At 42.7% G+C, this 27,857-nt stretch overlaps 1 protein-coding gene across 9 annotated transcripts; it reads right to left on the minus strand.

The window, feature by feature from the left end:
- Positions 1–6,460: 6,460 nt before the first annotated feature.
- Positions 6,461–27,703, minus strand: EPN3 (epsin 3). 9 transcript variants are annotated; one of them, XM_051994312.1, is made up of 10 exons: positions 26,210–27,703; positions 21,502–22,233; positions 13,961–14,079; positions 12,417–12,497; positions 11,913–12,035; positions 10,210–10,297; positions 9,396–9,656; positions 8,969–9,082; positions 7,766–7,996; positions 6,461–7,288 (listed from the first exon to the last, which is right to left on the minus strand). In XM_051994312.1, the coding sequence occupies exons 2-10, from the start codon at positions 22,070–22,072 to the stop codon at positions 6,954–6,956; spliced, it is 1,923 nt and encodes a 640-aa protein (XP_051850272.1). In that variant the 5' UTR covers positions 22,073–22,233; positions 26,210–27,703; the 3' UTR covers positions 6,461–6,953. The 9 variants fall into 9 exon arrangements, with proteins under 9 accessions (XP_051850272.1, XP_051850273.1, XP_051850271.1 ...); XM_051994313.1 differs by lacking the exon at positions 26,210–27,703 and adding an exon at positions 24,217–26,115; XM_051994311.1 differs by lacking the exon at positions 26,210–27,703 and adding an exon at positions 24,159–26,115.
- Positions 27,704–27,857: the final 154 nt, after the last annotated feature.

Genomic DNA, 27,857 nt, shown 5'->3' on the forward strand with positions numbered 1-27,857 from the left:
ACCACCTCACATCTATCAAATTGACTAAGATGACAGGAAAAGATGATAAATGTTGGAGAGGATGTGGGAAAACTAAGATACTAATGCATTGTTAGTGGAGTTGTAAACTGATCCAACCATACTGGAGAGCAATTTGGAACTGTGCCTAAAGGATTATGAAACTGTGCATACTTTTTGATCTAGCAGTACCATTACTGGGTCTTATCCCAGAGAAATCAAAAGAGGGGAAATGACCCACATATGCATAAATGTTTGTAGCTGCTCTTTTTATGGTGGCAAAGAAGTGGAAAATTAGTAGATGCCCATCAACTGGGGAATAGCTGATAAGTTATGGTATATGAAAAGTAATGGAATATTAATGCTCTATTAAAAAATGAACAGGATGATTTTAGAAAAGATTTACATGAACTGATGCTGAATGAAGCTAGGAGAACCAGGAAAACATTGTAGACAGCAACAACAAGATTGTATGATGATCAACATGATAGATTTGGCTCTTCTCAGAAATTAAGTAATCTGAGACAATCCTAATAAACTTTCAATAGAAAATGCCATCCAGGGCTATAGAGACTACATGCAGATCAAAGCATACTATTTTTTTAAAATTAAAGCTTTTTATTTTTCAAAACATATGTGTGGACAAATTCTTCAATATTAGCCCTTGCAAAACACTATGTTCCAATTTTCTCTCCCTTCCCCTATGCCCTCCCCTAAGTGACAAGTAGTCCAATATATGTTAAACATGGTAGAAATATATGTTAAATTCAATATATGCATACATATTTATATAATTATTGTGCCACACAAGAAAAAAAAAGGCAAAGTAAAATGCTAGCAAACAACAAAAAAAGTGAAAATTCTATGTTGTGAACCACGCTCAGTTTCCACAGTCCTCTCTCTGGGCATAGATGGCTCTCTTCATCATCGAACAATTGGAACTAGATTGAATCACCTCAATGTTGAAGAGAGCCACATCCATTAGAATTGATCATTGTACAGTCTTGTTGTTCCCACATATAATGATCTCCTGGTTCTGCTCACTTCACTCAGCATCAGTTCATGTAAGTCTCTCCTGGTCTCTCTTAAATAATCCTGCTGATTGTTTCTTACAGAACAATAGTATTCCATTACATTAATATACCATAACTTATTCAGCCATTTTCCAACTGATGGGCATCCACTCAGTTTCCAGTTTCTGGTCACTACAAAAAGGGCTGCCACAAATATTTTTGCATATGTGGGTCCCTTTCCCTCCTTTAAGATCTCTTTGGGATATAAGCCTAGTAGAAACATTGCTAGGTCAAAGGGTATGCACAATTTAATAACTTTTTGAGCATAGTTCCAAATTGCTCTCCAGAATGGTTGGATTCGTTCACAGTCCCACCAACAATGTATCAGTGTCCCAGTTTTCCCACATCCCCTCCAACATTCGTCATTATCTTTTCCTGTCATCTTAGCCAATCTGAGAGGTGTGTAGTGGTATTTGCATTTCTCTGAGCAATAATGATTTAAAGAACTTTTTCGTATGACTAGAAATGGTTTCAATTTCTTCATCTGAAAATTGTTCATATCTTTTGATCATTTATCAATTGGAGAATGGCTTGAATTCTTATAAATTTGAATCAATTCTCTCTATATTTTAGAAACGAGGCCGTTATCAGATGACTGTAAAAATATCTTCTCAATTGCTTCCCTTCTAATCTTGACTGCATTAGTTTTGCTTATACAAAAACTTTTTAACTTAATATAATCAAAATTATCTATTTTGTGATCAATAATGCTCTCCAGTTCTTTGGTAACAAATTTCTTCCTCCTCCACAGATGAGAGAGGTTAAACTATCCTATGTTCTTATAATTTGTTTATAATATCATTCTTCATGTCTACTGTATACCAAGATAACGTTGAAATGGGTTCATGACCTAGTTCTGCTCATTTTACTTAGTTCATGTAAGGCTCTCCAGGACTCTCTGAAATCATCTTGCTGGTCGTTTCTTACAGAATAGTATTCCATAGCATTCACATACCATGACTTAATCAGCTATTCTGCAATTGATGGGCATCCACTCAGTTTCCAGTTTCTTGCCACTACAAAAAGGGCTGCCACAAATATTTTTGCATGTATGGGTGATTAGCCATTCTTTACAGCAGATTGAAATTATGCCCCAAAGAATATAAAACCATGCATATCCTTTGACCTAATGATACCACAAGGTCTGTATCTCAAAAGAGATTTAAAAAAATAAAAAAAACCTATATATATGCAAAATATTCATAGCAACTCACTTCTGGGGACAAAGAATTGGAAATTGAGAGGATGTCATCAATTGGGGAATGGCTGAACAAGATGTAAAATGACTGTGATGGAATACTATTATGCTATAAGAAATAATGAACAGGATGCTCTTAGAAAAAGCTGGAAATACTTACATGAGCTGATGCAAAGTTAAATGTAGTGTGTACAAAGAAACAGTAATATTGTAAGATGATCAGCTGTGAAGAACTTAATTATTCTCAGCAACATAATGATCCAATACAACTCTGAAGGAAATAAAATTTTTTAAAATGCTACCCATCCCCAAAGAACTGATGGTGTCCAAATACAGATTGAAATATACTTTTTCACTTCCAATATTTTTGAGGATTTTTTTGTTCTATGTTTTCTTTTACAACATAATTGTTATAGAAATGTTTTGCACGATTATACATGAATAACCTATATTAAATTGCTTGCTTTCTCAATGAAGGTGAGGAGGTGTGAAGGGAGAAAGAAAGAGAATGTGGAGCTCAAAATTTTTAAAGCAAATATTAAAAAATTGTTTTTACATGTAACTGGGGGAAATAAAATATTAAATAAAAATTTAAAAAAGAAATAATCTATTTCTTTTCCACAGACCAGCTCTTCAACTACTTGAAGAGAATTGAGACTTTTCTTCTTTGGACTAAAGAATCCAGCTCTTTCTACCAATCTTCACATGGCATGTCTCGAAACAACTTCTCCATCCTGGTCACTCCTCTTTGAATGTTCTCCAACATGTCAAAGTCCTTCATAAGATATGATATCCCAAACTGTGAACTTGGTACTTAGATGTGGTGTGACTAAGGCAAAGTAGAATGTGACCCAAAATTGAACATATAATCCTTAGAAAGGGCAAAGTAGAATAGATGATAGCACCTTCCTAATCCTGCATTATTCCTCACAATATAGCTTAAGATAGCATTGCTTTTTTTGATTCTCATATCATACTGTGAACTTATCTGATGATAAAAGCCCCAAATTTTTTAAAATTAAATTTTGCTTTTTTTAATTAACAAAAATTGATTTTCTCTCCATCCAATCTCCTCCCATAAAATGGGGAAAAACAAAACCTTTGTAATAAATTCCCATGGTTATTTTTTAAATATATATTTTTATATATATCTTATTTTGCATTCTGAGTGAAGTGTCATTTCTCTGTCAAGGAGATGGGGTGGTAACTTTATCATCAGTCCTCTGCAGTCATGTGATTAAAAAGTCATGTGACTTTTAAAATTTTTTAAAATGATCTGTTTTAAGTTTTGATGCAGTTGTATAAAATGCTTTCTCTCTTAACCAGTTCATACAAATCTTCTCAGGTTTCACTGAAACCAAACTCTCATTTTGTTACAAAAGCTCCACATCTTTTTTCAGATGTTTAACTTCAACACCACCATCTTACAATTGGGAAGTTCATTTAAGAAACACACACACACTGTAAGACTTGACATTCAGCTCATCATGGAATAGTGGTTAAAGTCCTGGATCCTAGGAGTTTGGTACCGATGAGTTTTGTAACAATGAGCAAATGATTGAATTTCTTTGAGCCTCAGTTTCCCCATCTGTGAGAACAGACCACATGTCCAACAGTATTGGAAGTGTCCCAGTCCGGCAGATTTGGGCCTGATTGCCTCTGCTGAAACCTCTGCAAAGTTTAAAACACTATCAGCTACTATAATGATATGACAGTTGTAATTCCATAGATATATTAAATCTCATTTAGATAAGAGTTCATCATTTTAATATCACCTCTTTGTATCCTCTTTCCACATGACAGTTATCACTCCCAGTTTTGTATTATCTATAAATTTCATATAAACATGCTTTCTAGGCATCTATCCAAATCTGTGATAAAAAGGCAGAGAGCTCCCTGGCACACTTTACAAACTTGCCTTTAAATCTTTAAAGGCATTCTTTGACTCTCTGCCTTTCAAGGCCAAGCTCAAGTTTCTTTCATGAAAACTTGCACCTTTTTGCTGCCCTTGGTGTCCTGGCTCTGGAGCCAGGGAGCCCGAGTTCAAATCCTCATTCATGTTGGATGACATGACTTTTGACTTTCCAATTCTGGAACTCCTAAAACATTTACATTTGGTACTTCGCTGGCTTTTTTGGCTAACGAATGCAAGCTATCCATGCTGCTAGATGGACAGATCATTGGTTTATTCATCATGACACCCATTGAGTTAGTTCATCATGACATATACCTTGGATAATTCTGCAGCTGGATGGCAGACTGTCCAAGATTTGAATAAGAGGGTGGTTGGAGCATGTGTGGAAATCACACAATGCAAATTATCCCAGGTGGGTTCAATGCTATGAAGAAACATTTCTAGTGATCTCATGTGTCTGGGAAGCTCAGACCATGGCCATAAGATTGAAGAATCCAGACTGTAGGTGGATCCAAGGAGTGTAAAAAGTCTGACATTAAGCATAACTAGGCTGTGATGGGTGTCCAATGACCACTGTACAGGTGAAAAGTGCCACACAAGATATCAGACTGAGGAAGGAAGTGAGTAACTTTAGAAATCACTTATCTTATAGACTTGCTATTATTTCTCACACACATCATCTACCTCCATGCCTTTGGATCTCATACTTGGGATGCTCTCCCTCATCATCTTCCTCTCTTAGAATCCTTCACCCCCTTCAAGGCCCAGGTTATGCTACTCCTATGAAAAGTCAATCCTTAATTCCTCTCCTCCTAAAAATGCAGACATACATACATACATGTGTATTTGTATGTTCATAGGTATGTTATAATTGCTTATCTGACTACTTTGTTACGTCTCAAATTATACATATATCAACATTTTTACTTTTCTGTGTATACCTTATTTCTTGCTAAATTACAAATATATGTATATATAGACATATTATAATTACCTAAATACATGTTAATTCATGTATTTATTTTGGGACCATTGCCATGGCTTCCAAAGTTTTCCGGCCACTAGGCTTCTTCTGTGCTGTGCATTATGGTACTTGTGGTATCTTGGAGCTCTCCACAAATACATTTTAATTACTGGATACTTTGTTATCTTGCTGGATTACATATGTATCTAAATATACAAATATAGTAATCTGTGTATACTTTGTTCCCTCAAATTATATATGTGTATAATTGTAGTTACTTATCTATGTCTTTTGTTCCTCCACCTCAACTTACATTTCTCTTTATAGAGATATTTTGTAATTTATCTATGTATACATTGTTCTCCCCAATTACATAGTATATGTATTTGTAAATAACTACTTATCTATGAAAATTTTTTGTTGCCCCCAAATACATATACCTATATTGTAATTAATTATCTCTGTATATGTTGTTCTTCTCTCAAAATTACATATATATGTATATATACATAGATTTCTTATAAGTACTTATCTTCTCCCCACCTCCCTTCCCCTCTCCATATGGTGAAAACTCCTTGAGAACAGGGAGGTTTTTTTCCTTTGTATTATTCCCAGCAACTAGCAGAGTGCCTGCCTGGCCCAAAGAAGTCACTTAATAAATACTTATTGAATGAATAATGTAGCTGCATAGTTAGCTATGAAAGATATTAAAAGAGTTAGAGGTAATCTTCCAGCATACTGAGTGGATAAAGAGAGGATTTATGGAAGAATGGAGACCAGAGTTACCCAAGAGAAAAGTTTCTATCTGCTTTGATGAGGAGAATCTTCATATGATGAATCCATGGAACACTTCAAGTTTTGGGGCTTCCATACCTTATCTTCCCAATAGTTCTACAAATTACTTGGAAAGAAGGGAAATGCCTTCTACTTTTCTTGCATTGTCTCTATCTTATCCATCTCCCAAAGTTTTTACCTCTAATAACCTGAAATTTTTTTAATTCTAAGAATCCCTATGTATCAGAGAGTGAAGTTCAGGCCTTGGGCAAATGGAGATCCAACCAAGAGAAAGCATCTTCATGGGCCAAGCTTTCTGAGAGAGACATGCCCAGTTTATGCAAATCCAAGAGCTGATCTCTACTTTTCAGATCCCATTCTCCTCCCCTTCACACCTCAAAGAGCTTTGGGAGATAGATGCCGAAAAGGAACTCCGGAAGGAATGCCCACCCCTGATGCCCACTTCCTTCTCCCTTTCATGGAGAGACATTCACCATAGACCCGCTTACCACCATAGGAAAGCCACAAGTGCAACTTGGTTCTATCGTGCTAATTCATGTATTTATTCTGGGACCATTGCCATGGCTCCAAAAGGCTTCTGGTCACCAGGTTTCTTCTGTGCTATGCACTACAGTACTTGTGGTATCTCGGAGCCCTTCACACATACATACATGAGCCCCTTCAAGGGATAGCTGGAGCCTGGAAAGCCATTCCTCCAGCCCAAACAAAACCTAGAGGATTCTGGCTCCTAGGATGTTCTTTCCCTGAGCTCCCTAAGATCCTCTCCCACTCCTGAGATGGGACAGGGAACAAAGCATCCAGGCAACATTCATACTGACCTAAGTGGGATGGGGACAGTGCCCCTTATCCACTACCCCAGCCCCTTAAGCAGGGGCAGGGAAAGCTCTGGTCAGCTGCCAGCGGCTGACCGGGGCACAGAGGCAGAGAAGCAATAGGAAGAGACTGGAAATTGTTTCCAGGAAGGCGGGAAGAAGGTGACAGAAGTCAGAGCTGAGAAGAGGAGGGCAGAGTTCAAAGGAAAGGGTTGGTGCCTGGCTGAGAAGAGGGGTTCAAGGGTCCCACTGAACCAGACATGGGGAGCAGGGGCTGAGGCAAGGTCCCAGGCATCTGAGGGAAGGTGCCAGCCTGAGGGAAAACGCTGACAGAGGCAGGAAGGGTCATTCCTGCTGGAACGCTGCTGAGGGGAAGGGGCAGAGAGGCGCTGTAGGTCATTGAGCCTACGGGAGCACCCATAGGCACTGAGGAGGCCAGATTGGGCCCTGGAGATCCCGTCCGCATCTGGTTGAGAGTTGGCTTTCCCTGCTCACCCAAACTGAATGGGTTGGTGGGGGACGGGGCACTGAGACCTGTTGAAGAAAAAAACAACAGATCAGGAACCTGAGTTCTGAAGTGGGGAAAGTGGAGACAAAAACTTGGATTTAATGAGGCGGGTGTCAGATATTGGCACAGAAGCCATGGGTAGAATGAAAATGTAGACTCTATTTTGCCAAGGGGATAAGGGAAAACATGAGACATAATTAGGGTAAGATGAATGGAGTGTATGCTCAGGGTGTTGAAACTGAGAGAATGCTGAATTCTTCCCCACTTCCTTGACAGCCACACCTGAGGTGAACTACTCCCCACTTCCGTGATGTTGGCAACCTGGGAGATCCTTCCACCCTCCACTGGCCAAATGCCAGGGGAGCTCCTATGCCTTGTCCCTGCCTCTCCCACCCCATTTCCCAGATTTCAAAATCTCAAGGTATGAATCTAAGGGAAGAGGGTGACAGACTGGAGTGGGAAGGGGGAGGGAGAAAGGAGGAAGTATCATTTCTCTACTTTACCTGAAAGAAATGGGTTCCTTGTCTTCGGAGGTTGTGGGGCCACCACTAGTGAATCAAGGTTGACCAGAGAGGAGGCTGAGGGTCCCAGGAAGGACTCAGGGGTCTGGCAGGCTCGACCATCTTTGCCTGCCTGAGTCAATGCCCCACCAAGTCCTCCCAAATCAAAAGCATCTGGCTCCTTTGTACCATTCTGCTTGGAGCTAGGGAGAGGGTCTCCAAAGAGGTCTAAGTCTAAAAAAAAAAAATAGAGGGAGCTCAGATGCCAGTGGGAAAGAAATGACAGAACTGCAGCATCATGGATTTAGGATTGGTCGAGATCTCAGACACCATCTAGATCTATCCCTTTAGTCTAAACTAGGGCTGAGACAGCTTAAATAACTTGTGTCATCATCATTACTGTCATTCAGTCATTTCAGTATGACTCTTTGTGACTCTATTTGGGATTTTCTTAGCAAAGATACTGCAGTGGTTTGCCATTTCCTTTTCTAGTTCATTTGATAGATGAAGAAACCGAGGCAAACAGTTAAGTGACTTGCCCAGAGTCACACAACTAGTAAGTATCTGAAGCCAGATTAGAATTCAAGTCCTCCTGATTCCAGGGCCAGTGCTCTATCTAGTGCACCTAGATGCTCCTGCATTTTAAAACATATTTTGCAATCACATACATACATACACAGATACATATATGTATATGATATATTCTATCCATCTCACCATCTTGCTGTCCCATCAGCATCAAAACTAGCATTTATGTAACACTTTAATGTTTACAAAAAACTTTACACATATTATCTCATTTGATCTCCATAACAATTCTTCCTGATGAGGGATATTATTATCTCCATTTTATAGGTGAAGAAATTGAGACAGTGCCAGAGCATTGATTTAAATTCAGATTCTCTAACTAAATCTAGACCCCTTTTCATTACAGCACAATGCCTCGCAGAAGGGGAGGGATGGGAGTGTCAGAAAATAGAGATTTAGGGTAGGGCACAGAGATTGCCAGGTCCAGAGTTCTGTTAGCTAGCAAACAGTAACCTCCTATCCAAGCTGTCTGGATACACCCATCAGGGCTCCACTGCCTTCAGTTGTACTTCACACTTTGCCCCTCAGCCCTGTTCCCCATCCCATCCTATTCCTTTCCTAGAGCCCTCTCATTAGCAATATCCCCACCTTTCTCCCAGCTATTCCCCTGCAGCTTACCAGGGCTGCCAGGCCGCACGGAGGGGAGGGTCTGGGCACTCTCAGGCCCCTCTCTGGCTTCAGTTGATTCTGGAAGTTTGGCAAATAAGTCAAAGGCTGAACCACCTAGAGCTGCTGGTGTGAGGGAGGGGCAGATGGACAGATAAGGAGGAAGAGGACACTGGGTCTGTACCCTCCAAGAGATGAATGAGGTATTCTTTTGAGGGGGGATGGGAAGAAGATCTGTCTGGAGAAACTCCCTCCATACCCCTTTTGCACATCCTCCCTAGAGAGACCCCTCACTGCATTGAAGGTAGGAAGATTTAAACCCCAGGAGCCAAATCTTTGGGATCAGGGAATGGAGTCAGGAGTACTAGTCCCTCTCCACCTCATCCCCTCTTCTACTTTCAGACTGGATGGTTTAGGAGGACAATAGGCTTTCACTTACTGGGTGTATTGGGAGTGTCCAAGCTAGCTCCCCAAGGGTCTGTCCCTGTGCCAGAGGGCTTGTGATGGGGGGAATCCTTCACCCAGGGATCCACTGACAGGGGTGGCCCAGGTGTCCGCCTCCAGGGTTCCGAAGATGAGAGAACAGAGGACAAATCCCAAGGCTGGCTCCGAGACAGAGGATCCCCAGAAGGTGCTGGAGACCAGGGGTCTGCCGAGGGTCCCCAAGAGGAGCCAACAGGTTCTACCGTAGACCTGAGACCTAAAATGAGAACAGCATGGATACCTCATCATTTTCTATCTCCATCCCCAACTACTTCTCTCCACTCCATATTTCATCCCTCTCCCTCCCTCCTTTCTATCTTGGTCACATTCCTTATCAGAGAGGAGCTGGTAATCAATTCATGTGTGGGAAAACTAAGACACTAGGGAGAAATTTGGAGTCTTCCATTTCCCCTTCTGATCACTTAAATTCCTATGAGAGAGAGAGAGAGAGAGAGAGAGAGAGAGAGTGTGTTCTCAGTCTTGGGCAAAGGTGCTGGAAGGGGTGGGCAGAGAGAGGAAGGACAGAGGGTAGAAGATATGGGAAGAAAAAGCAGAAAGGAGGCAGGGTAGTGGTAGGGAGGGAGGGAGGGAAGGAGAGAGAGAGAGAGAGAGAGAGAGAGAGAGAGAGAGAGAGAGAGAGAGAGAGAGAGAGAGAGAAAGAAAGAAAGGAGGGGAGGTCTACCCCAGAAACTGGTTATGGAGGGAGGTCCCAGGTGTCTCTAGATCCCAGAGGGTCGGGGTCTGCATGTCTCTCTCCCTGACTACTCCACCTGGGATATCCCATGGGTCAGCAGAACTGTGTGTGGAGGGTGGAGCTGGTCCTGGTCCAAAGATATCAGCAAGGTCCAGGATGGAAGACTACAAAGAAGGACAGTGAAGAGACAGCTGAGCACCTGGGAATTGGGAGCTCAGAGCCACAGAACTTCAACCTTTATATTTATTCATTTCCACTATTTTATTAAACACCTCTACTGTACCTTCTGGTGGACAAGTAGCTCCCAACCCTTTCCTGTCCTGTTCTCTCTGTTTCCATCCTCTCCCTTCCCATCAGCAGGGGAAGACAGGACAGTCAGCAGAAGTATCCTAAGGTCATAGGTCCTAGAGCTGGAAGAAATCATCTAGTCTAACCTCATTTTCTAAGGATGAAAACAGGCCTGAGGGGTGGGGTGGGATTTACTTAACAAATCTAAGGCCTTTTCTACTGGGACATGACCAGTCTTCACTCTAAGACTCTCACTCATCATTATGCATCATCCCCTTTCACATTCTCTATCAAACTAGTCTCCTTGTTGATCCATTCTTATGGTAAGAGCCTATCTTTTATACAGGCTATCTATCCATTCCCTTTGCTTGGAAAGCACTACCTCCAAATCTAAAATCTTACTTGCTTCAGAATGTACCTCCAATATGAAGCTTTTTCTACCATTCCTCTTCCTCAGCTGCTAGGGCACATACACACACACATATACATTTATATATGAGATATTTTATGTATATGTGCATATATATGTATGTGTATATGTGTGAATATATGCATGAGTATTATATATGTATATGTATGTTTATACACACACACAATCTGGGTTTCTTGCTTAGGATCATACAGTTAGCAATAGAATCTGATGCCATATTTGAACTTAGACACCATGTAGTTGCCCCCACATTTTAAAAATATCCTTCATAAACATATACACACATCATATTTATGTGTTGTTACTCTTATATAATGTAAACTCTCTGAGGTCAGGGACTGTTTCCTTCCTTTGTTTTTTTATCCCAAGATCACACCAAACAACAGATACTCAGTAAATGATTACTGATTACCCAAGACCATCCCTAGGCAGGTTTAGGGCTTAAGGAAGTCATAGCATGAACTTCCTTATTTTAACATTTTTATCAGAGGGAAAAAAATCTAGTTGAAATAAGAATTAAAGCTGGCCTTGAGGGGAGAAGATTCACAAAAAAGTTCTAGTTCAGAGGTAGACTTGGGGGAGGGTCATTATTGTGAGGTAGGCAACAACCCCAACATGGCTTTAACTTGGATTCATGAAATCTCCAGCTGACTGGTGTGTCTTTTTTCTACCTACTTTCCTCTTGTCACTAGTCCAATCCAATAGTAGCCCAGGAGTCCCGAGGTCACAACTGCCAAGGCTAGAAGGGGGCTCAGTGGTCATTTGGTCCAGCTTACTCATGTTTCTTATGAAAGACACAGAGAGGCTCAGAGCAGAGCAGAGTCTAAGGTTACACAGTGAGTAGAAAATGGTCTGAGGCCCAGCTGAGGGTCCTCTCCTTTAGACCATAGCTAAGTAGCACCCCCAGAACCTGGAGGATGGCACTGCCCCTAAGCTGACCCTCTGCCCCAGCCTCTTCTGCATATCCCCCATGACCATTATATTCCTTTATCCCTCAATTCCTTATTCCCCTCCTCCCAGCATGCTTCCTCCCCTTCATAGACCTCCATCTCTTCACAAACCTGGCTAGTTTTCAGTTTCTCTTCTTCCTTTTCCTCTTCTCTTTCGGGGTCCTGGTCCCGGCGACCATGGCCCCCAGCGCCTTTGGATAAGGGGGAGTCATCTCCCCTCCAGGACCTCACCTCCTGCAGTTGGGACAGATTGGTGGTGGAGCAGGGGGAGCAACCAGCTAAGTTTGGGAGCCATGGGGACCCTGGGACCCAGGGCCCTAGAACCCAGGGCATCCAATGTTAGGCTAAGGAGAACACTCAGTTCCCCAGAGGATCCACCAGGAGCCTGCAGACATGAAGAGAAAGCAGGGGTGGGGATGGGGAGGCGAAGGCGGGGAGGGCAGCAGGGAAAAATCCAGGCTAGGTGACAAAGTGGTTAAGGAGCCAAGCAGGAGCGAGAAGGAACTGGAGAAATACCAAGTGAAACCAAGAGGAGCTGCAGAGAGGAGCCCTGTTAGTGCCCAGAAGCACCAGCACCAGCACCAGTCCCAGAGTAGGGTCTGGGGGCTCCACTACCTTCTCATGCTCCTGCTGGCTCAGACGCAGTGCCAGCTGTAGCTGCAGATCCTCGTCCCTGTGGGAGGCTGGAGGGACCGGCTGTTGGGGATGAAGGAGAAGAGAATGAAATGGGCATTCTCCTGTTTGGTTCAGTTCACCTTCCCCCACCCTTTCAGTTCTCAGTCTTGTGCAAAGGTGCTGGAAGGGGTGGGCAGAGAGAGGAAGGACAGAGGGTAGAAGATATGGGAAGAGAAAGCAGAAAGAAGGTAGGGTAGTGGTAGGGAACAGATGAGGCTGGGGGGAAGAGAGTGAAAAGAGATAGGGTGAAATATGGGGCAGGAGAAAGGTGGGAGATGGGCAGAGTGAGATATGGGGTAGGAGGAAGGTGGGAGATAGGTAGGGTAAGATATGAGGCAGGAGGAAGATGGGAAATGGGGCAGAGTGAGATATGGGGCAGGAGAAATGGGGTAGGAGGAAGGTGAGAATAGGGTAGAATGAGATATGGGCAAAAGGAAAGTGGGAGATAGAAAAGGGTGAGATATGGGACAAAAGGGTAAAGGGCAGCTAGAATAGGAAATATGATGTCCAGGGAACCTAGAGAAGGGAGAGAAAAAAGATGGGAAATGAAGGGAAATGGGGCACAGGGATGGTAGAGGAGAAATAGCCTTGTGGAGCAAAGAGCCTTGTTTTGAGACAGAAGGTATTAGGGCAGAAGGAAATTGGGAAAGGAAAGAGAAGGGGGGAGGGGCTGGGCTACAGTCCTGTGATGTCAATTGCCCAAGCCTTAGGCTAATGGAAAGGAGAAAAAAAGTATATTCGCACATTATTTTGTATACATTTGCAAGCTTTACGTGTCAAAATGCTCCCTTCCCACCCCTTAAATCTTCTTTTTTCTATTAACCGCATCTGAACCCTTGCTGAGTGAATGTAGGTAGTCCTGCCTGGGCAAGAAGCTGTTCCACACTGTGCTCAGATTTGTCAGGTGGGATCTGCAAAAAGAATATGAAGCCTTGGTCTGGGAACAGGGAAGAATAATGACATAAAAGATCCTTGAGTTGTCTCCCTCTTGTGTTCTTTGAGAGATGTGCCCTTTGGCACTTTTCCCAGACATCCTAGGAAGGTACCTTGCGTGTCCCTGAAGGTCCCTGAATCCTTTCAGGTCATGGTGATTGGCAGAAAGAAACTTTTAGAGACAAACAAGCATGAGGTTGCTAGGATTCTGCTCTTGGATGGTTCAAAGAGAAGCCCTTTATCCTTTCAAGGTGACTTTTTTTTTAAAAAGAAAAGTCCAACAGCAGAAGGAAGCAGCAAATGGGCACATACTGGACACACCTGGGGCTGGGGCCATGGGGATGGGGCTATTCCAGTCTATAAATACTTGAACCTAGCCTGGTTCCTTCTGTGCCAATCACCTTCTGGCTATAATAGCATGGTACCTAGCGGCCTCAGAAAACTAACCTGGGCTCCCTTCTGTAAAGCAGGTGCTTTCTGATTGCCCTTACCTCCTGTCTATCTCCTCAACACATACATATCAAATCCTAGTGACTCCATGATAACATTACCTTCTCTGCCTCCTCCCGGCTCATGGCCAGTGCCAGCTGCAGCTGGAGCTCCTCCTCTCCTGTGGTCTGGGGTCTAGCTTGCTCCAAGTCTGAGGTGAATCGAGGAGATGAAGATGAGGCTGGAACAGGGAAGGAAGGTTTCAGACTCTCCAAATCCTTGTTATAGTCAAAATGTTCAAAATACATCTTGAAATAGGCAAAAGTCTGAGTTGGGGAGACTCCACAGTATTAGACTTGAAGTCAAAAGCCATCTCCCACACTTAGAAGCAGTGTGATCATTATCAAGTCACTTAATCTTTATGCCCGACACTCCTGTAAAATATAGCTAATAACATTGGACCTACCTTGGGTGGTTAGTGGATAGAGCCCTGACCTAGACTCATAAAGACTCATTCATTTTCCTGCTCAGACAATAGCTGTGTGATCCTGGGCAAGTCACTTCACTCTGTTTGTCTTAATTTCCTCATCTGTAAAATGAGCTGGAGAAGGAAATAGCAAGCCACTCCACTGTCTTTGCCAAGATACTCTCAACTCACAAAGGGTCAGATAGAATTGAAATGACTAAGCAACAAAAACACGAGTACATACTCAGACAATGGTTATGGGAATTAAAGTCAATAGTAGATCAAAAACACTATTTGGATACCTTCTATTAAAATGTTCTTATTACCATCTTTCTGGAAAGAAGTTGCAGTAGAAAAAAATTGAGAAAGTTTTTATCAAATCCTAGTGACTCCATGTCAGTATTCTGCAAATAATTGGGCAGGTGGATAAAGTGATTGTCTTTTATAACTGAATCAGATTATTGGGATATAAGATCACCCTCTGTAAAAAGCATCTTCAGTTCAATTCTAGTAACAGGTTGGATGATGGAGATGAACTATGCCTCATCCTGGTCACACACGGTTTAATTTATTCATCCAGATCCCTGTGTTTTAAAAGTTTGAAGAGCATGAGGATAACATAATGATATCCATTAAAACAGCATTATTAAGTTTTTATGGATCAATGCTAGATCCTGGTTTCTGATCAACTGTTCTGTCTATAAATATACTCCAAGTTTAGTGTAGTTCATTGGTTCATTTTTCAAAATATTTTATTTTCTCTCTTTTGGAGGTTTAAATTTGTAGAGTGGAGATTTGTCATCTGTTAAAAATATATATATATATATATGTCTCTGAACTCATAATGACACTCAGAGATTGGTCTCCTTTGGGTATATCCAAGGGGTATATCTTTGTGAAGTCACCTATCCAAAATTCTAACTCATGAGCCCCAGATGGTGCAATTACCCCATTAACAGGCAAATTTAACTCTGTTTATATAAATGAAGACATAAATAACTTTAAAGTGATGGCGTTCCCTAAAGTGGCATAGTAAGAATAGCTACAAAACTCCCTCTCCTCCCTCCATAAACATGGGGAGCATTTTCCCATATATATGCAAAGCATCTGTTGGAAGATTGAGCCCAGAGATCTCTGGTGTTAAGGCATGCATGTAGGGAATACATACAGACAAGCAGCCAAAGAAATTGGTGCAAGATCTTCTTGCTTCTTCTTTTATCCTTATTCTGTTCTTTGATGGGTTCCAGCTCTGTGCTGGGTAGATTCCACCACTGCTGAGCTAGACTTGCTCAGGGGCATGGTAGTTCACAGATGGATATCCTGGGTTTGCTCTTCCTGGAAACTGTCATCTCTATCTTTTCCAACTTGAGTTTCAGTTACAATCCTCAACTGGGGACTGTTGTGTTCTTTTGGAAAGAACAGGCACCTAGAACTGATAGAAACTCTTTTCTCTCAGGACTGTAATTCTGAAGCTGGTCACCTACCAAGGTTTTAGAATTTTCTTCTTGAACTGACTCCAATTGCTTATGGGATGATTTTCTCAAGGCTATTAGTTCTGCTACTATATATCATAGTAGAAGTTGAGGGGGGAGGGAGAAACGAAGATCTTTTCATTTATCCTCAGCAATTCTTTCTCATGGCCTGAATTCTTTCTCCAATTTAAAGTGACAGGTTATCTTTAAAGATCATCTAGAGGTGACATGTTTTTATCTTGCTATTATTCTTTTATGTTTGGTGTTCTACAGCTAATTGGGCAGGTGGATAAAGTGACTGCCTTTTATAACTGAATCAGATTATTGGGTATAAGAGCACCCTCTGCAGAAAGCATCTTCAGGTCAAACTCTAGTAACAGATTGGATGATGAAGATAAACTTGCTTTGTCCTGTTCTTACAGGGTTTTAATTTCTTTAGCCAGATCTCTATGTTTTAAAAGTTTTTCAGCCAATGGGATTCTGTCTTTCATCTCATTCAGAGAAACATGTTCATATTTTTGTGAAGTCATCTCTGGAAGTTAACACTTTTTCATCTTTAAATCAGATGAGCTGAAAGGGGAAGGAGACCAAAGGCCCCTTTGCAATAAAATAAAATAAGCTTCTGGTGTGTAATCCCAGCCTCTTGGCTTTATCTTTCTAGGTAGCTAGTAATGATAAATTTCTTCAATCTTCAGTGATACATTGCTGTTTCTGTCAATGCATTATATAATCTGCATTGCTCAATACATTTGGGCTCCTTAAGAGTAATCTTCCTGTAAGTTTTCAAGGTGATGATCTGATCCTGAATCATTCACATAAACCCCTTATTTCTAACAATAAACCTGCCTGATAGCCATTTTTCTTTCCCTGCTTCGTCAACATTATTGTAACCACCAAGTCATGGTTTGCTAAATACTTGGTGGGTGCTATTTCTTTCTAACAGGAAGGAAAATTTCCCTACATAAGCAATATTGCTCACGTTAGCTTCTTAAGTAATTCTGTAATTTCTTCTATAATTTCTGGAGTGGCAATGATGCCAGACTGAATTAATACCACTCCATCCTAATCATTTCCAAAATCCACTCCCTATCCCTTGGTCCCTTTTCTGATACTTCTTTTATTCTTTATCAGAAAGTGGTTATCAGGTTTCTAGGTGATGTGTCTTTTAAAGGGCCTTTACATTCCATTTTTTGGACCTTAGCTGTTTCATAGGCTTCTTCTAAAAAGAAATCATTTGTGGTTGCATTTGACAAATCCATTGGTGAATACTTGTTAAACCTTTACTATTGCTCAGTGATATCATATCTGCTTGCTTCAAAAATGCTTTAAGTTTCTGACAAATTTATCATGTATTCTAAGGATGTCTATCAAGTTCATTCTTCTTTCTTTTTTTATGAGGAAGTGTTATTTTCAATAACTGCTCTAGGGAACTACACCCCATGTTTTCACATACTGAATAATTGTTCATTGCTTCAAATATACTCTTCCCATTTAAGCTTTGCTTTCAGGATGCCAGTGAATTTCTTAACATATTCAGCTATAGCCTTCTTTTAGAGATCCTTATGTTTGATGAATTATTGTTTTTGTTATTGTTATTGCAATTATCATTTTCAGGGAGATAGGTGGCATAGTAAAAAAAAAAAAGTATCAGACTAGCAATCAGAATACTTGGGATGTAATTCTGACGCTATCACTCACTATGCCATGAGCTAGTAGCTTACCCTGATTTCAGTTTCATCTTTGAGTTGGGGAAACATAATAACTTCTTCCTCCTTCAAAAGACTGTTGTGGAGACCAAAGGAGATAATATAAAACAATACTAACCAGATACACTATAAATTAATCTCAAATAGACCTTCATTGAAGTAAGATAATCTTATTTATTTCTCCCTGATTGATTCTCTGTCCTGCTCATTACAACAGTCATATCACACCTTCTCTTCTCATTGTCCCACCTTTACCACCCCATCTTCCTAACTCTCAGCTGAGGACTTCACCTTATATTTTACTGAAAAAATGGAAGTTACTTGAAATAGGCTTCTTCTTACTCTCTTCTTCTTCATCCCACTGTCTCTTGACACAATCCCCTAGTATGTCCTTGTTTACTTCAAGAGAAGTAAACAAGTAGTTTGTACTTGTTTACTCTTTCTGGGAGAGAGGTACTCCTTCTTGCCATGATCAATCTTTTTATTGTTATTCTGTTGTTCCAGTAATATCCAACTTTTCATGACTCCACTGGGGGTTTTCTTGGCAGAAATATTGTAGTGGTTTACTATTTCCTTCTCCAGTTAATTTTATGGAAAAGAAAACTGAGGCAAACAGGGTTAAGTGACTTGCCCAGCCAGTAAGTTTCCTTTTATATGGACCTTTAATCCCATCCCCTCTCATCTTTTCCAGCATATCTCTCCCATTATCACTCTCCTTTCCTGATCTTCAATCTCTCCTTACTTATTGGTTCCTTTCTACTGCTTACAACATTATTGTCTCCCCCATCCTTTAAAAAAAATAAAATCTTCACTAGATCCTACTCTGCTAGCCAAGAATTGGCCTGTATCCTTCCTTCTTCTCTTAGCCAAACTTCTTGAAAAAGCTGCATACACATACATAACTTATATCAAACTGCTTATTATCTTAAGGAGGGAGAAAGAAAATGCGGAACTCAAAATTTTAAAAATTAAAAAAAAATTTTAAACTTTAAAATGTTAAAAATTGTTTTTACATGTAATTAGGAAAAAATATTGGTTTTTGTTTTGTCTGATCATCTCTAATTCATCTCCTCTTTTCTAAATCCTCTGCAATCTGGCTTCCAAGTTTATCTCCCAAGGAGAGTCACTTTCCAAAATCACTGTTAAACTTTTTTTTTTTTTAGAAGCAATTGGGATTAAGTGAGTTGCCCAGGATCACACAGCTAATAAGTATTAAATATCTGAGGTCTAGATTTGAACTCAGGTCCTCCTGATTCCAGAGCCAATGGTCTGCCCACTATGCCATCTAGCTGCCTTCCCCCCATAAACTCTTAATTGCCAAATCTAATGTCTTATTTTTCATCTTCATCCTTCTCAACTTTTATGTGGCATTTGACACCGTTAACCTCCCTCTTGGACATTTTCTCTGGAATCTGTGATTCTATACTCTCTTAGTTCTTTCCCCTGTAATTCTACTTCTTCTCAGTTTCTTTTGCTGGCTCTTCATCTACATCATGATCTCTCAAAAGGCTCAGTAGAAGTCCTGGGCCTTCTCTTTTCTCCCTCCATTTTCTCACTTGATGACCTCATCAGCTCCCAAAGGTTCAATTATTCTCTTTATCTGGATCATTTCCAAATCTATATATCGAAAACTAGTCTCTCTCCTGAACTACAGTCCTGTATTACCAAATGCTGCTGGACATTTCTAACAGTTTGTCCCAGAGGCATCTCAAATATAACTAATCCATCATTATGAATTTCCCTCCTTTCTAGTCACCTATGTTCATACTTTGATATTATCTGCAGCTCTTTAGGATTTTCATTCATCCCGCATATCCAGCCAATTGCCAAATTTTGCAGTTTCTTTGTCAACTTACGCACCACCAACTGAAAGTAGTCTTTCCTGATTGCCTACTCCTCCCCCCTCACCTTTCCACTCAAATTGATCATTTATCTTTACCTATATGACTTTAGTTCATCCCACATTAGGATTTAAACTCCTTGAGGGACAGGGATTAAATCACTTTCTTCTTTGTTTATCTAGAGGCAAACATAACATCTGGCACAAAATAAATGCTTGATGACTGACTGATGAAAATGCCTTGATTCAATTCAACAGATATTTATTAAGCACCTGCTGTATGTACTGCAAGGTGATGAATAATAACAACTACAACACTTTAGAGTTTACAAAGTACTTTTGTTTATATTCTGGGTTCTTTTTTTTTTTTTTTTTTTTAAGAAAAAGCTATAGGATAAGTCTTCTTATCCCCTTTTCACAGATGAAGAATTAACTAAGCCTCAGAGAAGTTGAATGATGTATCCAAAGATCATAAAACTAATATCAGACCTAGGACTCAACTGCAGGTCTTTTTTTAAGCTTTTTTTTTTCCTTTTCTTAAAAATAACTCCATGTACTATGCTCTCTATAATAAAGCACAGCCATGTGTATTTATATCTGCCCCTGTGATTTTACTGCTATTTTCTCCAGACTCAGATTAGCAACTTACCTGCAATTTTTTTTGTCTAAAAAAGTTGTCTATGGCTGTATGGCTACTATAAATCAGAGGTAAAACTTGAACCCAGATACTGTTGACTCCAAAGCCTCTCCCTGTTATATGTAATTATTTGTAATGGTTGTTTTTATAATGACATTTCAACCCACCGGAAGTCTAGGGGAGCTCATAGCAAAGGGAAATAAATTAGTGAGAAATCTGGAAATAGAAGGAGTTGTATGCAGTTGCACAGATCCCAATATTCCCGTCTCCTCTTTTTCTGCCCTTGAAAGAAAGTTTTAGTCAGCCTTTTCTTCCTCCCCTCCCCTCCCCACTTCTACACAGCTGAGAAAAGAGAAACAAAAATTAAGAGCTGCTGGTGGGACAGGTGGTTTGCTCACTATTGCCTTCTGTTGCCACTAAGCTGTTACCTCTCAAGCTGAGAGTGCCAGATACAGACTTGGGACAGATCTTGGAAAGCTGCCATGGCAGCTGAGACTCCAGGATGGAGAGCATGGGTAGAAGGCTAGTCAGAAATGTGACAAAACAGAGAAGTGACCAAGGGAAAAAAATGGCTTGGCAACTACTACGATACTATCGATCTTGGTGATACGTGACCAGAAGACTAGACCCATAATTACCCATTTCTCCATGGTTGGGCAGAGTTGCTCCCAGTAGGAAATCTACAGGCTGGAAGGAGGTTTGTAAAAGGGGAGAATGAATTGGTGAGGTGCTCTTTGAGTGGGGGTCCTTAGGAGTTGTTTGGTAATTTGCTTTATTATTTTGCTGAGGTTATTTAAAAAATTGGATCTTCATAACTTGCCCAAACTAGAAGAGGAGCACCAACAATTGGACTGATCCCAATGCTGATCCTCACAAAAGTTCTGACTTGCCCTGTTTCTGACCTGGGCCATTTTGTTCTGCCTTAGGCAATCTGATAGCGCCTACTCCCAGGGATCTATCATATGTAGATCAGATCACTACTTTTTAGCCCTACTGCAGCTCAGAACTCCCAAGCTCAAGTAATCCATCAGACTGCTTCAGATGTGTATCAACGATGGCTGCTAGACTATGTTTAAATAAACTATGTGAGCACAATGTTAATTGCTTAGGTATATAGGTTTAAACCAATGGAAGGAAATCTCTAAGACAAGGGATGGAGATTCCAATATTCTCATTATTCTGAGGGATATTCTTTTTTTTTTCCCCCCTTAGGCTGCATGTTGAAAAGTAGTTATCAAGAGTGCTTAAATCTGTCCAGCCAAGAAGAAATATCTCCTTGTAAACTGGAAAAACCAACTCACCTCTCTCCCCCGGCCCACCTGATGGAAAGATTACATAATACAGTCCCTTCCTAGGTAATTACTTACTCAGTTAAACGGCAGTCTGCCCTCGAGCTGACCTATAGGTAGCAGGGTACAAGCCAGGTGTGGACTATATAGTCTGCATATCAATCCCCTGTAGCGGGTACTTTTTCCCCACAATTGACAAAGCTCACTCCAAAGTTCCCCCTCCCCAACCCATCGAGCCTGATCCCTCACTCACAGTTGTATGAAGAAGGGGATCCTCTGGTCCTGCCGAACTCATCGCCGTAGTGGGAGGAGCGGCGACTATAGCTTAGCTGCCCGCTGCCTATGCCGGAGCCCTCAAGGGCCATGCGCTCCTTGGTCTTGAGGGCGTGGGTCCGTTCCTGCTTCAGTCTCTCCTCATCCTTCAGCAGCCCCATCACCTGCTTGACCTTCTCCCGAACGTTGATGCCCTGATCCTTGCCATCACGGTCCACGTACTGGAAGTCTTTGAGGGTCTGAATGGTGTAGAGGTTCTCCCGACACTGGTGGGCCACTTTATCAGAGCCAGTCTTTAGCAAATAGTCCAACAGAGTCAGAGCCTTGTATACATGACGCCAGTTCTTCCCACTATCATTGAGCCGTCTCCAAATCATGCCCATGACTTCGGCGAAGGCCACGGTGTTGAAAGTCAGGTCAGCGATCTCCGACATGAGGGAGCTTGGCGGCCCCCAGGGATCATTGCTAGTGGCTTCACGTACCTTAATTTCTGCTTCTGAATAATTGTGCACAATATTCTTCACTTGTCGTCTCAGAGCTGAGGTCGTCATGGCTGGGGGCACTGGGGATGGCCGTCCCCTCCCCCAGCCAGAAAGAAAGCACTTAGAGCAAGGGATTAAAGTTCACAGGTTCTGGCCCCAAGAAATACGTGGACAAAGAATGCTGGTCTCAGTAGGGAAAGGACCGTTGCTATGAAGAGTTCTTCATGGAGCTGAAAAAAGTGGGAAACTTGATGGTCAGAACTCTTAAGGACAACCTCCCGACCCCGGGAGAGCTTTCCTCGACAACTAATCTTTTATTGACGGGTTGGGAGGCAATTGGAATCACAAAGCTAGTAAATGAGGCGGGCTTTGAACTGAGGACCTCCTATTGGGGGGCGTGGATCTATCCACTGCACCACCCAGCTGCCCAGTAATTTGAACGCAGGGTTTCTGACTTCAGTTACTATCTTCATCTACATCAGAGCGAGCTAAATGTAATGGTTGATTATTGATTTTATTCCCTCTCTGTGCAAAGGAAGTACTTAACTTAGAAATATTCCTTATTCCAAAATCTCTCACCGTGCATCTTCACCTCCAAGTCTCTCTCTTCTTCCCTCCCATTTTCCAAATCTCCCTCATCCTTCAAGATCCAGCTCAAATCTCATTCCATTGACTATTCCAGCTCACACTGACCTCTCCCTTCTCCGAACTCCTTCAGTCCTTATCTTGGGCATCCAGACAGGTCAGCATGTAATTATTCTCTGATTGTTTTATTATGTTAGTCTAGTCGTCCCCACTCTCCACCCCATCCCATGGTCCCATGAATCTGTCATCTCCTTGAAAGTCTGGACATTGTCATCTGTTGTTTCCTTTTAGGTCTTCTTCCTACAGGGCTGGGCACAGCCTCTTAATAGTCATAGATCATTAGGGTCAGATGGGATCCAGACCAACCCAGTCATTTAAAAGATGAAGAAACTGAGGTCCAGAAAGGGGAAGTATTTTGGCCAAGGTCACCCAGCTAGTCATCAGGAACTGAAACTGAAGTCTCTTCACTTCCAGGTCATTACACCTTCCATACCTCATTACCTTTCTCACTCTAGAAAATAAGCCCAGAAACATGGAAGATAGGGCTGAAAGGGACTTTAGAAGTCATCTGGTCTAGTCTCTGATTTTACAAGTGAACATGGCTATCCTGAAAAGCAAAGTGATGTATCCAAGGTCATACAATTAAGTGGTAAATATATTTTGCAACTAAGCCCTGATATTTGTTGATGAATAATCTTTCATACACTTGATCATACACTTGATCTCATACACTTGAGGATTCTTAACTGGGAGTCCACGCATTTGGCTAGGGAAAAAAAAAATCACATCTTCATTTTCACTAATATTTGTAACTGTCTATTTTATTTTATGCATTTAGAAACACGCTTCTGAGAATGGGTCCCAAGATGTCTGTGCCACAAGAGATGTTAAGTGTCCTTGCTCTGGTCTAAAGATTAGTTATGTATGTGTCTTCCCAAAGTACCAGCTCTAGAGAGGGCAGCCTGGATCCAATGGAGAGAATATAGAGCCCTGGTCCCAGCAACATGGAAATATGGATCTCCCTGTTAACATTAAAACTGAGACGAAACTATTCTTACAGGATTTAGAGTTGTAAAGGACTTTAGAGGTCATCTAGTTGAACTGCCCCACTCCTTGATTTAACAGATAAAGAAAAAAAGGCCCCGGGGTGGAGGGAGGGGGGATGATTTGCCAAAGTAATAGAGTTGGGATACAAAAATGGTCCCTTCCATTATACAGTGTGGATAATCTCCTCCTAACCCCTCCTGCAAGACACACAAACACACACACATACACACACACACACACACACACGGACTGGGAGATTCCTCCATTATGGCTTCCAAGTAGGAAAAGGGACCACCCCAAGAGACTATTCTGGGGCCTTGATGGGTTAATAGAGACCCTTCCACCAGATCTCCTGAAGCTCCAGTAGGTCAAGCTCAGTCCCCCATCTCACCCACATCATTATGAAAATATTCCTGATTATAGTCATGGTGGTCCCCCGGCAGCCTTCCTACTGGTCCAGGTAACTCAAGGGTCTGTCTCGGTATTCCCCAGCACTGATCATCCTCTAGGCCTGCTCCCCCACCTTTTTTACTGCTTCTTTGCAGCCTCCAGCACAGCTCCCTTAGATCCCCAGACCTGACCTTGAGGTTCCAGAAGAATCCCACTGAGTTCACATTCACCTCTTCCAGACCCCAACCAGCCACTGAGGGGGGTCGATAGACACTGAATTGCTGGAGCAGGAGCTGTGTCCTTGGGGAGGGAAGCAGGGGGGTGGCTTCTGAGGGGAAGCTCAGCTGCTACAACTTGTCCTATTCCCTCCCTCCCCGCACTGTGGGTGACTCAGAAGCAGCCTGTCCTCACCTCCCAGCTGGGTGGATGGGATGGTGGAATAAATATGGGAAAAATTTTTATACTAAAACCCGCCCCCAAAATGCACGCAACTGCTGAAGGCCGTCGATGAAAACCAGTTAATCCAGTTGGGCATCATAACTCCACAAAGGAGCCCAGCCTGTGGCAGGGCCACCCTCACCCTCTTGCCCCAGGCACTGTGCCATGCATGGAAAGGGAGCAAGCCCAGACTGGACCTAAGGGACTTTTCATTCTCCCAGCTTAACTCAGGAAATGCCAGTAGGATCAGCCTCGGGAGGAGAAGGCAAACCTGGGGGTCCAGCTGGGTCTTTCCCAGGTTTCCCCCAAAGGAGAAGCCCTCCCCAGAAGATGTTTATATGAAAGAGAGATTGTTTCCATCAGTCTCTACGTGGGGAGGGAAGGAAACTTAGGTGGAAAGGTACCTGGGTCCTTTCCCCATATCCCTCAACTTCTCAAAAGTTTAAAGGGGTCAGTATTATAGGGGAAGAGATGCCAGTGCAGCAGAGAGAAAGAAATGAGACAGAGATGCAGGGAGGGAGGAAGGGAGGAAGAGAAGGAGGGAGGGAGAAGGCTGGGAGTGCTGCCAGTAGTGTTAAAAGCAAAGAGTTTTATCGAACACAATATGCCCAGGAATAAAGGGGAGTGAAATAGAAACCAGGCAGCCGATAAGGCGGCAGCAGCAGCACCAGCCAGTCTTGTATGGAATTACTGCAGTGACCTTGAGCCAGGGCTTGTCAGGTGGAGAGGACACAGCCCAGCACCCAGCTTCTTGGCACAGATGGAGTGCAGGAGGGCCCGAGAGTGGGAGAGGGAGTACGGGGCATGGGGTGAGAACAGGCAAGGCACAAGCCAGGAGCCCAATGGCAGAGGGTCAGGGATGTGGTGGGGTGGGTCAGGGAAGTGTCCAGAGCAGAGAAGAGATGGATGGAGAAGGGGAACTCAGAGATGAGACATACTGGATTTCTCCCTCTGCTGTTCAAGAACTGGAAGGAAAAAAGGTTTTTTCTGGGGGGAGACACATTATTCCTCACTCCCCCCAAGACAGTAGGGGTTCTACCAAGATCTTCCAGAGGTCAGAAGGCAACCAGGCAGAGATTAAGAGTGGGAAGAGGGAGAAATAAGAATTAAAAAAAAAAAAAAAAAGGTAAAAAAATCTCACCCCATAGTCCCAGGTTGACCTTGAGCTTTCTGAAGTGTGTGGCTCAGGCCCATCCGGGCCACACATTCAGGATTAGGCCCTTTTGCCTCTGGATTCCTATCAATTGTTTCTCAATTTGACCAGGAATCAATTAATCTGTATTAAGCACTTGCTGAGTACCAGGCACAATTAATGACAGCTCAGTGAAAATGGTGTGATGGGGGGTGAGAGATTCCAACTCTGAGCAGCTTTCTACACTATAGGAGGGGGGACGGGAGACTTATGCTGCTCATCTTAGAAACACATTACTAGGGGCTGGGAGAGCAGATTGGGAACTAACCAGTCTGAAGGAGCTTCTGAGTCCTCCCAGTAGCACTGGGGCTTCTGATGAGGGGATCCCTCGCAGCCAGCTCTCCTCCTGCCTCAGTCACTCCACCTTGGGACTTTGGCCCTGAGCCCCTGCCCCAGCCCTGCCAGGTTAACAAGGACTAGCCACTGTTTGAGAGGTTTATATCCTGCCTTCCCCTTACCCCCTGGCGGCAGGGTAAACCTTGGGGACTCAATTCTGAGCTGAGGGACAGCTCTCTAGACCCCTCCGCCCTCTGGAGAGGGACAGCAGCGCTTACCTTTGGTGCAGCCTCCCTCTACAAGCGGCAGCAGCGGCGGCGGCAGCAGCAGCAGCAGCCTCGGGAGGCTCGGCTCAGCCCAGGAGCCAGAGACCAGGCTCTGCAGTGACCTGCCAGTCCCAGCAGGTTGGGAACGGGACAGTCCCGGTGCCTTCAGATCCATCCAGTTCTGCCCTCCAGCAACCCACCCTGCCCAGAAAGGGCAGACCCCACCATACCAGGAAGCCAGCAGGGGTCCCAAGACCTGCGAAGCTGGGGAGCAGCTCTGCCTCCTGTAGTCGGTGGGAAAGTTGCTCAGCTGGCTGGGCAGGTCTGCCTCAGCAGTAACAGGACACAGGGAGGAAGCAGCAGGGCTCATTAACCCCTTCCTGCCCACCAGGCGCCACGACGCTCTCCGAGAGTCCCACACAGAGATAGCCCACAGTGGGCAGACATATTAACCTATTGCTTGCCACTGCACTAGGTGAAGAGGCTGAAGGAAATGCAAACACAGACTCCTTTTGGCCGGCCATCTCTACGGTACAGAGGGAAAAAATGGATCACAAACGTGGCAAAGTGTCAAGACTACTCTCAGGCACTTTGATGCTGAGCTCCAGCTGTCTGTCTTTGGTCCTCGTCTGAGATGGTTCTATGTCCCCAAGAAAACTTTGAGTCCAATCAAATATATTTTAAAAGATACCTACCTGGCTTGGAAGACAAAGGGATTTGGGGAGCCCAGGGGCCAATTAAATTCAGTGAACATTTGTTAATTTTTATAGCACTAAGGGAGCCTACAGGAATAAACAAAAATGAATCAGTTCCTACCAAAAAGGAGTTTATCTTCTACTAAATAATTTTCCATGGCACATCACCTCCTGTTTTGTCCTTTGATAATACTAGCTACCATTTATATAGCACTTTGAAGACTGGCAAACAGATTTACAAATATTAATATTTTAGCCACACAACCACCTTGGAAGGTAGGTGCTTCCTTTACACATGGAAGGAAAGATGGAATGAAGAAAGGAAGAAAGAAAAGAGAGGGAGGGAAGGAGGAAGCAAGAAAGGAAGGAAAGAAGGAAGAAAAGGAGGGTGAACAAGGAAGGAAAGGAGGGAAGAAGGGCAGAAGAAAGAAAGGGAGGAAGGGAAGAAGGGAGAGAAGGAAGTATTAAGTGCTCACTGTGTGCCAGGCATCGTGTGAAGTAGTTTACAAATATCTTATTCGATCCTCATTGCAATCTTGGGAAATAGGGGCTACTATCATTTCACAGATAAGAAAATTAAGGTTAAAGTGAATTCCCCTGCAGTCACATAGCGAGCATGTGCCTGAGTAGGATTTGCTTAGGTCCTTCTCTACCCAGCTGCCTCTAATTTTACTATTGACAGTTGCAGGTTTGATTCCAGGTTTTTGCTTTCTGAGCTTGATAAAGAGGCTTTGGCCTAGTGGGATGGAGAGATCCCACCTCAGAATTCCTCTCATATCTCCATGAACCTAGGTGACACAATGGAGAGTGTGCCAGGCCTGGAGCCAGAAACATTTATCTTCCTGAATCCAAATCTGCTCTCAGAGACTTGCCAGCTGTTTAACCTTGGACAAGCAACTTTACCCTGCTTGCCTCAGTTTCCTCATCTGTCAAATGAGATGGATGGCAAATCTATCTAGCATCTC

This window comes from Antechinus flavipes, chromosome 4 (assembly GCF_016432865.1).
Source record: "Antechinus flavipes isolate AdamAnt ecotype Samford, QLD, Australia chromosome 4, AdamAnt_v2, whole genome shotgun sequence".
Taxonomy (NCBI): Eukaryota; Metazoa; Chordata; class Mammalia; order Dasyuromorphia; family Dasyuridae; genus Antechinus; species Antechinus flavipes.

Coding starts and splice junctions, on each gene's coding strand:
- EPN3 (XM_051994312.1), bottom strand. CDS start 22,072: ATGACGACCTCAGCTCTGAGACGACAAGTGAAGAATATTGTGCACAAT. Junction 10,298..11,912: donor AGAAACTGAAAACTAGCCAG/GTTTGTGAAGAG, acceptor CCTTCTTTGTAG/TCTTCCATCCTGGACCTTGC. Junction 7,289..7,765: donor AAGGAACCCATTTCTTTCAG/GTAAAGTAGAGA, acceptor TTTCTTCAACAG/GTCTCAGTGCCCCGTCCCCC.